Source organism: Lichenostomus cassidix, chromosome 1Aa (assembly GCF_008360975.1).
Source record: "Lichenostomus cassidix isolate B80296 chromosome 1Aa, HeHo_3.0, whole genome shotgun sequence".
Classification (NCBI taxonomy): Eukaryota; Metazoa; Chordata; class Aves; order Passeriformes; family Meliphagidae; genus Lichenostomus; species Lichenostomus cassidix.
This window is the reverse complement of record NC_139480.1, coordinates 49,291,111-49,305,258: the sequence shown is the minus strand read 5'-3', so window position 1 is coordinate 49,305,258 and position 14,148 is coordinate 49,291,111. Positions and strand designations below refer to the sequence as shown.

General features: G+C 53.3%; 1 protein-coding gene across 1 annotated transcript; it reads left to right on the top strand.

The window, feature by feature from the left end:
* The first annotated feature begins 3,297 nt into the window (after nt 1-3,297).
* Nucleotides 3,298-13,679, top strand: GGA1 (golgi associated, gamma adaptin ear containing, ARF binding protein 1). The gene is made up of 17 exons (XM_085048812.1): nt 3,298-3,640; nt 4,017-4,101; nt 4,401-4,476; nt 5,077-5,175; nt 6,373-6,496; nt 6,985-7,085; nt 8,168-8,248; nt 8,653-8,790; nt 8,938-9,019; nt 9,219-9,326; nt 9,610-9,765; nt 10,534-10,598; nt 10,737-10,915; nt 11,030-11,313; nt 11,536-11,705; nt 11,948-12,058; nt 12,231-13,679. The coding sequence occupies exons 1-17, from the start codon at nt 3,610-3,612 to the stop codon at nt 12,339-12,341; spliced, it is 2,001 nt and encodes a 666-aa protein (XP_084904938.1). The 5' UTR covers nt 3,298-3,609; the 3' UTR covers nt 12,342-13,679.
* The last annotated feature ends 469 nt before the right edge of the window (nt 13,680-14,148 follow it).

The window sequence follows — 14,148 nt, the reverse complement described above, 5'->3', positions numbered from 1 at the left end:
GAGCCACAGCTACAACGAAGGTTTCCATCCCATCGGTTTTATTTCATCTTTGCCTGCTGCAGATACTGTTCCTCATATTCTCAGAGCACACCCTGCGTTCCCATATTCTCAGAGCACACCCTGCATTCCCATATTCTCAGAGCACACCCTGAATGCCCTAGACTTCCTTAGGAAGAAGCTATCAGCAACAGCAAACCCATTTGAGCCTTCCCCAGGGAGTAAGGAGACACTTTTGCTCCCCACACTGTCCAGAAGTGCACTGCTGCCCACTTGGTCAAGGGATCAAGCTACCCCTCGAGTTTGGAAGGAAGGCTTGAACACAAGGAAAAAGGGAGCTGCACAGGTCACCTCTAATGCTGGTATTTGCTTCTCTTACTTGTCTCACTGAGCCAGTTGCTCTAATGACAGAACCAATGTGGAAAGGAAAAATGGTATACAGAGGTCAAGGCAATTCCCCAAAGGAAGAAAATGAAATTATACCCCCATGCTAACAACCAGGGCAACTGAGGCAGTGACCACAGCTGAGTATTTCCCTGAGTCTTGCTTCAAGACATGCTTAATTGCAGAAATCTAGCCAGCAGGTTTTCTGATCACTTATCCAGCATCCTGTTTCCTCATTCTGCTCCTGCAGTTGTAGAAGGATGCCTTTGATCACCGGGGACAGGTCTTCCTACAGCTGAAAGGGAAACTGCTGGAAGAAATGGAAGGGAGCAATCCTGGTGGATGATTGCATACAAGAAAGTGCTGCATATGAAAGGGAAGGAGACATTTCCTATTAGATTAAAGGAGCTCAAACCTGCTCTCCCTCTAGAGAAGTATGCAACTCTATACTTGCCTCTCTAATTGCAACCTTCTGCTGGGAAAGGTGCATAAAAGTGTTGCAAAAGGAAGGAGATTAGCCAAGGTCAGGGAATAGCAGGGCTGCAAATCCAGAGGATTGTGTAAAGAGGTGCATGGTTTGAGGTGCAGTCAGGAGAGGTGCTGCCAGCGTATTCCAAGAGAAAGTAGCAGAGAAAAAACTCAGCCAACCCCCCAGGAACTGGCTGCTGGAGTCAGCCAGAGCAGGAAAACAAAAAAAAAACAAACAAAAAACAAACAAACAAACAAAAAAAAAACCCCAAAAAAAAAAAAAAAACCAAAAAAAAGGAACAAAAGACTACAGTACCAAGCTTCAGGAAAGTGAAAGGTCTCTGGCAGAACACCTTGCCAAAGAAAGAGGAATGTGATGGGGAAAGGGAAGCTCACGTCATGGGCCAGAGCTGATGACCCGGCAGGAAGCACACACAAGCACATCTGAAAAACATCGCAGGCTTCACATAAACACACGCGGCAAACAAACGCTGGGACAGAGATGGGGTGACAGGGTGGTTCTGGCCGGCTGAAGACGACCTGGTGGGTGGAAAACCCCTCTCCTAGGCGGACCCACCACTCCTGTGAAGCCACCTTTCTTTCCCCATGGAGCAGGACTTGGCCTGTTTGGGATTCATGTCGAGCGCACAGGCAGCAGGAGAGTTTGGTGAGGCCAGGCTGCTCAGGCAGGCGCTGCCCTGCCTGCTGGTGCCCTCTGCGGGCTGCTGCTTCAGCCTGACAGCCTGGGACTGCATCCCTCTGCCGAGCACAGAGCCACACTCTGCCCCCATCAGCTGTGCTCATCCAGGCCTCTGGCTTGCACGCCATCACTTTCCTCCGCAGCTAGCTACAAGCTAATTATAGCTCCAGTACTTTCCCTCCGGAGCGGTGTTAATTACAACTTGGAGCGCCTCACTCCGTCCAAACCTAGTTTAAAATTCCAGCTGTCGGTAAAAATAAATCGAGGGGAGAAAGGTTGTTCCTCACACATCATCTAGCCGCTCTTACAGGGAGCAAAAATTCAGATTGTGATCTCTTTTTCCATTGGCTGCACTTAGAGACCTTGTTATATGGAAAGCAGATGTACCCAAAGGGGAAAGAGGCTCCTAAATCTGAGAAATAAAAGCAAGGTCGCTGCTGACAGGACAGTTATGCACGAGTTCACTCGCCATTGTTTGCAACCAGCCGAAAAGAGGTGCAGCCTTCCATTCATCCTGGACTTGCTAACCACTGGGTGTTGCCAAAGAAAGGAAAACAAACAAGCTTGAGACTCAGACAGACCGAAACCTGAGCAAAAGGCGGCTGTGTAAAACACCAGCCTGCAAAACCTCTCATTCAGAGGCATCGCTGTGGGGGATGGAGCGATGCGTGCCTTCTATAGAGATCGTACATGACCTGGAGGGCTCCTAGGGATGACTTCAGGATTCTCAGAAAAATCAAAGGGGTAGTGACAGGCAGGGCTGACTCACAGGATTAAAATAACCTGTGTAAAACGTGCCTGAACACAGCAAAGGGAAGGATGTTGCAATTTTCTATGAAAGGCACTTTAAAAAGGCTTTGTGATGCAAGGCAGTAACAGTTAAAAAAAGAACTACATTCAGGCGCCAAAACGTACTTTTTAACGACCAAAAAGCCCTCACCAAAACAATAGCCATCCATAAGGAAAAGCCATTAGGTGTGACAACAGGGCAGTTCCCCCGTCAGGCACGGAATTAGCACTGTAAATGAGTAACCCAGCACGGGAGCGCCCCGGCTCAGCCGCCTGCCTCCACATCGCAGGCTGGAATGCCGAACGGGCTGCATTGTGCTCTTATCGCCGAGGCTCTGCGGCAGGGCCAGCCCCAAACCCTGCCGCTGTCACCCTCAGCGGGCACCCCTCAGACAGGCGGGGCTCCCAGAGCTCCCCGAGCAAACTGCTGCTCGGAGAAACAGGAAAGCAAAAAACAAAAGCGGCGAGGCGGAGACAAGCCGCGCCGCTCCTGCCAGGACCCCTGGAGCACGGAGAAGACAGGCGGTGTGAGGTGACACAGTTGCGCTGGCCTAGATTAGCGGAGGCACACGGAGAGCAAGGACAAACGCGGCTTGTTTTGCTGGAACGCTCCAGCGCTTTCCAGAGCTTCACCAACCACCCCCCCAGCCCCACACGCGGCTCAGCCAGGCAGAAGGGCCAAGCCGGGCGCTGCCAGCGGAGCAGCTGCTGTTTGAAGATGAGAGCAGGGAAGTGCACTTAGTGCCGTTTGTATTTATATTTATGACTGGCCGGCACGCCACCCCGGCTCCCCTGTTAGCCCAGGCGGCGCACAGTGCGCCTGCGCCGCACCCGGCGGGCCCGTGTCCTTTTAAAGGACACGCCGCTCGCCGCCAGCCGGAAGTGCCCGTTCTCCGCACCGGAGGTGGCTTCACCTGCCAGTACGCGGGCTCTTCCGGGAAGGGCCGGCTCGGCCGCTTTCCGTGCGGCCGCTGCTTTCCGGCGCTCTGCCCCGCCCCGCGCAACTTGCCCTCCGTGTCCTTCTCCGGGAGGGCCTTCCGTTTCCTTCCGCATCCCGCGCCTTTCCCTGACGCTGCGCGGGGAGCTCATGGTGGAGCGGGGCTGTGCGCCAGCAGGGGGCGCGCTGGCGGCGGAGCGGCGCTCTGCACGGCCGACTTCCGGGTCTCTGTGTCCAGAGGGCTCGGGACTCTCCATGGCGCGGCCGCGCCGGGCCCGGCGGGAGGGCGGCGGCGGAGCGGCGCTGCCCCGGTGAGGAGCCGCGGGCTGCCGACATGGAGCCCGAGACGCTGGAGGCGCGCATCAGTGAGTGCGGCTGCGAGCGCCGCTCCGCTCCCAATGGGGCGGGGAGGGCGCGGGCGCGGGGGGGCGCGGCGGTGTGAGGGAGAAGGGTTGGGGGTCGCACGTGGCTGCGAGCTCGCCTGGGGTCTGCGGGAGAGAGCAAGGGCCGAGCCGGGGACAGAGGTACGGGGGGTCAGCAGGGAGGAGGGGTGAGAGTTTGTGCACAGGGCTGCCAAGGGAGGGGGCGAGTGGACACGCGTGTGTTTCTCTCCCCACGCCATCCCCTGCCACTGTACACGCTGGAGTTAGCAGGGAGGGAATCGGATCAGCGTTGTCCCTTCACAGGACAAGCCTGTTGGTTTTTGGGTTTTTTCTCACCGTCCCCTCCTCCCACCCGCAGACAAAGCCACAAACCCCCTGAACAAGGACCTGGACTGGGATGGTATCAATGCGTTCTGTGAGCAGCTCAATAAGGAGCTAGAGGGGTAAGTGCTTTGTCCTTTCCTCAGGCTTCTCCAGGTCACAGGCCTGGTTATGATTTCCCACCCAGTAAAATACAGTGGGATTGTCCCAAGAGCTGAATAGGCATGAAGGCCTTCAAGGTGGGGGTAGGTGGGGGGTCCTGGTCCACAAATTCCCTCAGGGTTTTTGAGGTGTCTTGGTGCCTTATCAGCATCTTCAACTTGCAACATGCTTTTCAACCCTGGATTCCCAGACAGAAATACAAATACCAGGCTTTTTGTTAATAACCAGTGAGCTTTTCTTTTCCCCTCCCTCCTTCCAGTCCTCCACTTGCCACCAGACTTCTTGCCCACAAGATCCAGTCTCCACAGGAATGGGAAGCTATCCAGGCCCTCACGGTAAGGGCACCTGCAGGCTGGTAGAACTAGATGGAGGGGCAGGGCGTGGAGATGCTCCAGCTTGACTGGAGAAGCATGGGAAGCTTTGAATTCCCTTTGAGAAAGCCCTGGAGCACCTGGGCCCTTGGGTGGGAGACAGACTGAAGGTGGTTCCACAAGTCAGGAGTGGTTACTTGGAAAGGTTTTGTTCCTAGAAGGATCATAGCCTGTTGAAGTTGATAGGAAGCTTTTTGGCTTTTGTTGTGGTGGCCTTGGCAGTGCTGGGTTAATGGCTGGACTCTATGATCTTGATGGTATTTTCCAACCTAAAGGATTCCATGATTCTTAATCCTATTGTGGATCCACACTTTGAAACCCTGGTGCTTGTGACCTCTCTAAGGGTATCCCTTTCTGTGGGCTGTTGAGGCATCTCTGCAAGAACTGGCCCCAAAGACAAGAATCTTGCTTCCCTGTGGGAGGGTGCTTGAGCACTTGGGAGGGAAAAGGGGATGTCCCTCTGTGCAGCTGTGACAATAGCCACAGGCTCTTAACCAGGTGAGGGGGAAGCAGGAGGGAGCTGGCTCCTGATCATGCTGGGACTCACCTGGCCCCTCTCCCCAGGTGCTGGAGTCCTGCATGAAGAGCTGTGGCAAACGCTTCCACGATGAGGTGGGCAAGTTCCGCTTCCTCAATGAACTCATCAAGGTGGTGTCCCCCAAGGTGGGTCTCATGGCATCGTGCTGGAAGGTACTGGTGCCTGGTGGCAGGAGGGCTTTGGGAAAAAGTGGTGGCTGAGCAGAAAGGTCAGACACCCACTGCGATGTGGGGCAAAGAAGGCAGTGTTAGTAGAAGATCTAGTCCTTGTTTCCCAGTGAGTTTTCTGGTGGGTAGGTGAGTTTTGAGGGTGAGCTTGACATGATGCAGCCAGCACTTGTTAGACTGCTGAGTTCATGTGCATGCCTGGAGTCACCTTCCCTGCATCCCGGTTGGGCTCTGTCTGTGCTGCATGTGCTCAGGAACCTCCGCCAGCTTTGTCATGGCCATGTCTCTCTGGGGTGTCCCAACCTGATTGAGACACTCTTGGAGGGCAAGCCCAGGCTTGGTCAGTGATGTTCTGGTGAGTCCATCTGAAGGACCAAGTCATTACCTGCTCCTCTGCTGATGCTGCTGTTCCTGCAGCAGAACAAGCTATGTAGGCTCCCCTGTTCAGTCAAGGCAGTGAACACCAGCAAGTGTAGAGTTAAGGGAACACAGGCTAAATATGACTAAGGAAAATCTTTGTCTGCCAGTCACAGCTTGTGATCTGTGATGATGAATAGCCAGGGACAGTGACAGCAGCATCCTAAAGTCCTCTTGCTCGGCACCCCAGAGTATGTGCCCTGCCTTAAGCCACTTCCCTCTGGTGGCACATGCACTGTTTCTACCACTAGTGCTCCCAGCAGACCTGTGTGAGAAGGCTGAAAGATGACTGCATGGCACCTGCTGGGTGCTGGTCATCTGGGGCTCACCTTGCTCACCTTGCTCTGGGCCCTGCCTCAGAGACCATTGCCCACATCCCTCTCCTAGCCCTGCTGTCTCCTCATTCCTAAAGGGTTGCCTTGCAGAGCAGCTTCTTTTCACGGGACCCTTGCCTTCATAAGGTGACAGGAGACCTGCCTGAGCCTTCCCACCTGTCCTTGTGTGTCACTGAGGAGCTGCTGCTGCAGCATTTCTCACACCTCTTGTTTTTCCTGTGGTGGAAACCAGACACAGCATGGCATGTGTTGCAAGGCCATCATGAGCTTTCCTGCTTGCTTCCTCTTTCCTCCCTGTGCCGTTGGGAACGGTCTCACTTCTCCTGGGAGGGCAAGGAGAGGAACTGACCAGACTTGCAACGGCTCAGATCAGCTTCAAGCCATATCTTTTCTCTTCCTCTAGTATCTTGGCAGCCGGACATCAGAAAAAGTGAAGTCAAAGATCCTGGAGCTGATGTACAGCTGGACATTAGGGCTGCCTCATGAGGTGAAGATCTCGGAAGCCTACCAGATGCTGAAGAAACAAGGTGAGAGGCAGTGGTCTGGAAGGGGAAGGTGGACAGGTGGTTTGTCTTCCCTCATTTTTTGTCTGGGCAGGATCTGAAACAAGCTCTCCCTTCCCTGTGCCCAGACCCAGGGCATCCATCAGTCTGACTGAGCGCCAGGGTCAGGAGAAGGAGCAGGTGCCTCAGGGCTCCTGGCTGAGTAGAGGGAGTTGCTGGTGATGAGTTGCTGGGTTGGAGGGCACATCTACTTGCTCACATGGGAGATGGGGCACTGCAAAGGTCTGGAGCTGAAGGGCTGCAAGTGCTTTGGCCATAGATGCTGGAATTTTCTAGGAGAGGATATTTGTGGGGAATGGAAACACAGTCCAGGATCTTGGGTACCAGGCGCTAACCCACACACCCTGAGTCCAAGCTGAATTTGATGGGCCATTAAGGAAAAAAGACCTGGGTGGCAGTGCCATCCCTGAGTGGGTGAGTCCTCCTGATCTCTCCTTTGGTTTCTACTGCAGGGATTGTGAAGTGTGACCCAAAACTGCCCGATGATGCTCCTTTTCCACCGCCTCCTCCTCGACCCAAGAACATCATCTTTGATGATGAAGAAAAATCCAAGGTAAGGGCTCTGTGCAAGGAGAGGGACAGTAGGCATCATCTTTCTGCTCCAGTAACTTATGTCCCCCTGATGCAGAGATTCACCTGCTCCACATGCTGTCCTTCAGAAAATGCATTACAGGAATACTGAAGGCCTGCTCCAAAATCATGACAAAGGAAACAAATGTGGGTCTATTTGACCTTTGGAGCACTTAGCTGCAGGATGGTGCAAAGGGTGAGGTACTGACATAGGCCCAAGCAGGTTCTGGGAAGTTTGCTGCTGTGAGCTCTCTAGACTTACGGGTTATCTGGTCATGAGGTTTAAATCCCAGCCCTAGATGCTGCTGCTGTTATCTCTTCCCCACTCCTAGCACTGCAATCTGCTTATTGCCCAACCACTTATACCCACCTGGACCCATCCTGTGTTGTCTTTCCATCAGAGTTGTGTCAGCACTCATGCAAACCTCTGCATTATCAGTGCTGATACATTTAAGTAAGCACTGGGCTCCTCTGGGTCTAGTTCTGCAGAAGTGTGATGCCAGTTTGCTGCAAGGGATATAGTTTGCCTCCAGGGGTCAGAGTGTGCAAATGAGGATTTGTAGGAGGGCAGTGGGACTTGACTGTTCACTGACTATGGAGAGGAAGTGGGAGCTCTCCCTCTTTCTTCACCAACTACACCTGCAAAGAGGCATGTGAAGATGTCCGAGTAGGAGTCCATTACAATCGGACAATTACAATTACAATTTCCATGGCAATTCTTGCATAAACCAGGCTTTCTTTCTGGCTCAGTGCTGCTGCACTCCAGACTCTCCATGGTAGGTAATGGGCAGGCAGGAGCAGGTTTTGAATGCAGGGGATCTTCAGGGAAAGACCTAGCTTGCATAACCAGAGCCACAATGGGAAAAGGAAGGCCAGTTGTACTTCTTTCCCTGGTTTCTGATAGCCCACAAGCTCCTGTGGCTGGGCTTTCTGAACAGTTGGATTTGTGCACTGCCTCTGGCAGATACAGATTTGGGACAGGGGGAACTACTGGCTCTAGTGTTGCAGGAGTGACTCTGGCTGCCATCGCTCAGCTTGGGCTCAGGGGTACCTTCTCTTTTGCAGACGCTGGCTCGCCTCCTGAAAAGTTCCCATCCTGAGGATCTGCGGGCTGCCAACAAGCTCATCAAGGAGATGGTTCAGGAGGTGTGGCTGGGGAAGAGGGGAGCTGGGGGGTCATGCTCTGGGTGGCAATAGCTGGCACCAGAGGAGGAGTGGCTCTGCAACCTCATGCAGATATTTGGAGCTTCTGCCCAAAATTTGGCTGCAGCAGCTGCAAAAGACTCCTTGTGTGAGTTCTGCCATCCCCTGGCTACTTGGAGGAATGGCTCTGGGTGCATTCTGGGGCACAAGCCCTTCTGCAGCACTAGATCTGCAGCAATTCCATCCCCGTTTGGCATATTCCTGCCCAGAGATGGCCTGGAATTTTCCACTGGTGTGGAAGCTGTTTTAAGGACAGTGGTGTTGCACCTTAATCCAAGGGTGGTTGGCTGGCCTGGCTTTCCTCCTCTCTAAGTTAAGACCTCCTTCCCCATGTGCTTCCCCTCCAGGACCAGAAGCGCATGGAGAAGATCTCCAAGAGGGTGAATGCCATTGAGGAGGTGAACAACAACGTGAAGCTGCTGACAGAGATGGTGACAAACTACAGCAAGGGGGAGACAACGGAAAGCAATGAGGACCTAATGAAGGTGGGGAAAAGCCATCCCAGAATCCTCCCTGACCTTAGCAGAGATGGGTGATACTTATCCCCTCTTTCTCCTGCTTGTTTTACACCCCAAGCCAAGCATCCTGCTGCTCAGGATGCTCACCTCATCACTCTTTCTCGTCTCTCCCAGGAGCTGTATCAGCGCTGTGAGCGCATGAGGCCCATGCTTTTCCGGCTCGCCAGCGACACAGAAGACAATGATGAGGCTCTAGGTAAACATACCTGGCCTTTCTCATTCCTGCTGAGACTGCCCTGCAGGTGTCAATGTAGCCTGGTGCAGTCTGCAGCAACAAGGGTGAAAACTTTCTCTGCAGTGGTTTTGTTGGCAGCAATTTGGGCTTTTCTTTGAAGAAATAGACAGACTTGGGGTATGAAAGTTACTCTCTTCTCTATTTTCACACTTACTTTCAGCGGAGATCCTGCAAGCCAATGACAATCTGACACATGTGATCAATCTCTACAAGCAGCTTGTACGGGGAGAAGAAATCAATGGGGAGACGGTGGCTGGTCCCCTTCGAGGTGAGGAGACTTGAGGAATGGGGACAGCAAGGTCAAGCAGAGGGACCCTATTGCTGGTTTTCTGCAGTGTAAGAGAAGACTAAGAGAAGTGGAAAGGGGAAACCTGCGGGAGGTCAGAGTGGGGCTGGTGAGATAAGGAAATGGCTTGTGGATATAACTGCTGCATGAAGAAAGGGAACTGGAAGGGAGAGCAGGGGGGTGTGAGGAAGGATGGGAACTGGCCTCAGCACACTGCATAAGGTCTGGATAAGGTTTCTGACTCTCAGCTTCTTTTTTCTTGCAGGCAGCACCTCAGCGCTTCTAGATCTGTCTGGCCTGGAGCTTCCAGCAACATGCCCTTCCTACCCAGCCTTGCCCACCCTTTCAGGTGGCTCAGCAGTCCCTGTGCCTGACCAAGCTGGCTCTGTCTCCTTGCTGGATGATGAACTCATGTCTTTAGGTGAGAAATCCAGAGCAAAAGCTCTTGATTATTTGACTCTGGATAGTCTGCATAGATGGTTCTTCTTTGGCAGGAACATCAATAAGAGAGAGCCCTGGTAGAAGTGAATAATGAAAGACAGAGGTGTCCTTCATTTAGTGGGAGGGAGAGGGAGGGAAAGACCCTGCTATGATTCTGAACTTCAGTCCCATGGTGTTTTCCTGGCTAGTCAGAGAGAGCCTGTAGGGATGTGCCCACTGATTTTCTCCAGGAAAACTGCCCTGGCAGGTAAATCAAGAGTGATGCAATGGCCATCCCCAGATGGGATCACAAGGTTGGGTCACCCCCAGCTCCTTATGTTTGCTTCTTGCTGTTGAAGTAATGAGCTGACAACAGATGCATGGGACTTCCAGAACAGTTCAGATGAAACTGCGTGAAGTTCCAATCCTAGAAGGCTGTAGAATCCTGCTTTGCACAACAGAGTGTCTGTTTCCTAAGACAAGTGCTTTTGAGTACAACAGCATCAAGTAGACATGCTCAGTCAGACTTGTCAGCTTAGTAGTATTCATTTTTCTGCCAATTGCAATGAGAACTAAACTATAAATGAAGACATGGACAGAAAAAAAAACATTATCACTCTCCTGGCTCTCCCCCATGCAAGGATGGGGGACAGAGATGGAGACCATTTTGGTGGTTCTGCCTTGCTGCTTCTGTGTCTTTTTTTAGGCCACATTTAATGCTCTTACCCACTTGGTAGATAAGCTTCATGTTTGCTTTTACTCCTGGCAGGCCTGAATGACCCAGCACCACATCCTGTCCAGGCTGGTGACAGCAGTGGCTGGAACAGCTTCCAGGTAATGTGCTGGGAGCCAGGGCAGAGGGTGAGGAGGGTGGTAAAAGCAACACATGTAGGTCGGGAAACATGCCACATGTAATGGTTGGTGCTGATATGCAACCCTGCTTGGGGGCTCTCCTGTGCACTCTTTTCACAGTCATCAGATAGCAATGAGCTCAGTATCACCCCTCTCACGGCAACACCACCAGTCAAAGCAGATGCTGGTGCATCCTCCCCCAAACCATCTCCTAGCAGCAGTGGCCTGGATGACCTGGACCTCCTGGGCAAGACGCTGCTGCAGCAGTCTTTGCCTCCAGAATCTCAACAAGTGCGATGGTAAGCACTTGGTAGTGCAGTCTCACATCTCTCCCCATTGTTTCCATTCCTGGGGTGCTGGACACTGCATTTCAGTGCCCTGTTCCACTCCTTGCTCTCTCTCTCTCCCTACAGGGAGAAGCAGCAGCCACCCCCTCGGCTCACCCTGAGGGATCTGCAGAACAGGAGCAACTCTGGCACCACAGCCCACAATCCTAGTGCTCTGCCTGTGCTCCAGAGTGTTACCCCTAACCCCACACTGCCCCTGACCTCAGAGCTGCCTGCCCCTGCTGCACTTCCAAAAGCTGCCACCACACCAGCTGGAAGTACTGCAGTGCCACCACGGCCTCCTGCCACTGCGCTGCCCCAGGAGATCTCGCTGGCCAACATCACTGTGCCTCTGGAGTCAATCAAACCCAGTGAGTTGGGGGAAAAGAGGGGGGCAGGCATGGGGGGAACAAACCCTGCACACCTGGAAGGGAAGAATGTGAGGAAATTTCTTGCTTGTTGGATTTTGTAGAGATTGAGGAGGAATGGTGTCTCTGTCACTTGTATGGAGTTAGGGTGATGGGGAAAGGTGCTGTAGGGCCAATTGCCTCCTGCTGTCTGCTGACTGCTGCCTGTCCCTGCCTTTCCCACAGGCAGCATCCTCCCTGTGACAGTGTATGATCAGCACGGTTTCCGTGTCCTCTTCCACTTTGCTAAGGATGCCCTGCCCGAGAGGCCTGATGTGCTTGTGGTGGTGATTTCCATGCTTAGCACAGCTCCGCAGCCCATTCGCAATATTGTCTTTCAGTCTGCCGTCCCCAAGGTAAGACAGCTGATGGGGCTGAGGTCCCCAGACTAAGCCAAAGCTTGATTCTACTGCAGGAAAGGCAGGGTGGGTACAGAGAGCTCTGTGGGTATGGGAGCAAGTTCTGCTGCCTTCACATTTGCACAATGTTTTTCTCTTTGACTAGACAGTGGAAACTTCGCAAGTACAGGAGCAGGGCTTCTGGCTGCTAAGTCACTCTCAGGAATGTGGTCACTGCTCTCACTCTCTTCCCTCCCTAGATAATGAAGGTGAAGCTACAGCCTCCCTCAGGCACAGAGCTGCCAGCATTCAATCCCATCGTCCACCCCAGTGCCATCACCCAAGTCCTGCTGCTCGCTAACCCACAGAAGGTAACAGCATCATCCCTGGCGCATGAGCAGAGGCTGGTCTTGGTGCTTAGGCAAAGCCTCACTACCTTGTCCCTGTTCCCTCTACGCAGTAGCATCTGAGATGTGAATGGTTTGTGCCTCATGCCTTTCTTTCCCTGCTTCTGACTGTTTATCGTTTTTATCCCATCTCCAGGAGAAAGTGAGGCTACGGTACAAACTGACCTTCACCATGGGAGAGCAAACCTACAATGAAATTGGGGACGTGGACCAGTTTCCCCCACCAGAATCCTGGGGAAACCTCTAAGGCCATATGTTGCAGGCACTACACTGCAGATTTTTTAGGAAGCCAGGCCTATGGGGCTGGAGCAGCCTGAGGAAATGGGAGGGCGGGTGGGGGCTGCTGCTCACGCTCTGCTCTCCAGATGGCCAGGCAAGGGCCAGAGGGAGCGTGCCTCAAGGAGGAGAGCAGAGATGCCAGGAGATGTTCATCCCACAGGACTAAGTGGAAAGCTTCATGTGTGTGAACAGTTGCCTTCCCTGCTCTTCTGAAGATGACACTCCCTCCCCATTCTGTCCAGCTTCTCTTCTAACCCTGCTTTCCTGCTTTAGGTGCATAGGGCAACAAGGACAGGGAGCTTTAACAATCTCAGCCCAGGGCAAGGCCTAGCAAATCAAGATCCTTTTCCTTGTCTGTTCCTTCCGCACATCCCAATCCTTCAGCTACTTCGTGCTCTATGGTGCTCTCTCTTATCCCCCTTGGCCCCTCCTTGGAGCTGGGCCCCAGTGATTCCATGTCTGGTGGGATCACACTGGAGCTGATGTGGAACAAGGCTGGGCAGAGCCTCAGTATCTCTCCAGCACCAGAGAGTAGACAGCTGCCCTTGCTTGCAGGGTGGTCAGGGGGAGTGATCATCACATATCTCTGTCCTAGCTGCTTACAGAGCTGTTCGTGGGAGGTGGGCCCCAGGGTGGGGCCTCAGGGGCTGGGAAGGGCTTACTCTGTGCCTTCCCAGTCCCTTCAGCTGTCATTCTGAACCCCTGCAGTGGGGAAGCCTACACCATTCCCACGGGCTTTATCTATCATTGCAAGCTTTGGGAACTGTGGCCAGAGAAGGCCACGCTGTGGGGGTTGAGTCTCCCTGCAGCCTCCTGCCAAATGGGAAGAGGAAACAGCACTTAGACTTCCTTTCCCTAGCTGGGCTGGAGAGCTTGGTGGGGTGGGGGTTTTCTCAGCTCTTCAGTGTCCTCTCGTGGAGGGTGGGTGATGGGCTGGGAGTCCAGGGGAGATGGGAGCCCAGCCCATCACCACTGAGCTCTGCACTGGGGCATGGGAGGGGTTCAGCTGTGCCTTGTGCACCTTTGCTGCAGCTGAGGGCAGGCCTGGCTCCCTGTGGCGGGGAGGGGGCTCACCCCAGCCGCCTGATCACTGTGACACAAGAGCTGGGATCTGCAGGCAGAGGAGACTGAGGGTGGCACATCCCAAGCAATCCCCAACCCCATGGGATTTATGGCCATGGGAGCTGCTTCCCATCCCTAAGCTGGTTTGGAGAAGACCTGATCATAAAAAGCAGAGGCACATTGTGCTCTGCATTGGCTTACCAGAGGTAGAAGGAGGCATGTGTGAGATGGAGACAAGTGAGGTGTCTCAGAGCTGGGCACAGCAAGCAGTAGAGGAGAGGGGGAAGCAAGGTCTTTATGCTGGGATTCTGCTGTGTCTTACTTCCCTTTCTGGTCTCTTCAGGGTTTTGTATGGGTTTTTTCTTTGCAGATCTTGTTTGGTTCTTGAATAGACTTGTATATATTTTCAGTGCAAAATTCTGTAAATGGAAGAAAACAAACATTTAAAATGAGACGCCCGGCGCGAAGAATCTGCTGTATTTATGGGAAATAAAGAGTTCTTTCCTGATCCTGCCCCTCTGCTTTCTGATCCAAGGGATGCATTTTTCCCCTCACTTTCCTGACTCCTGAGGAGCTTCTCTGCACCCTGCCCAGCTCACATCCTGCCCTTGCAATCCTGTAGGTCATCCCTCAGTCACTTAGGGCCTTGCCACAATAATTTCCCCGCTCCCATGAGCGGGGAGCAAGGATGGTGGAATTCCCCTGGCAGTTCT

Excerpts from the sequence above, each read along its gene's own strand:
- GGA1 (XM_085048812.1), top strand. The coding sequence starts at position 3,610 with ATGGAGCCCGAGACGCTGGAGGCGCGCATCA. Across the intron at positions 9,766-10,533 it reads TGATGAACTCATGTCTTTAG|GCCTGAATGACCCAGCACCA; the intron begins GTGAGAAATCCA and ends TACTCCTGGCAG. Across the intron at positions 11,314-11,535 it reads TCTGGAGTCAATCAAACCCA|GCAGCATCCTCCCTGTGACA; the intron begins GTGAGTTGGGGG and ends CCTTTCCCACAG.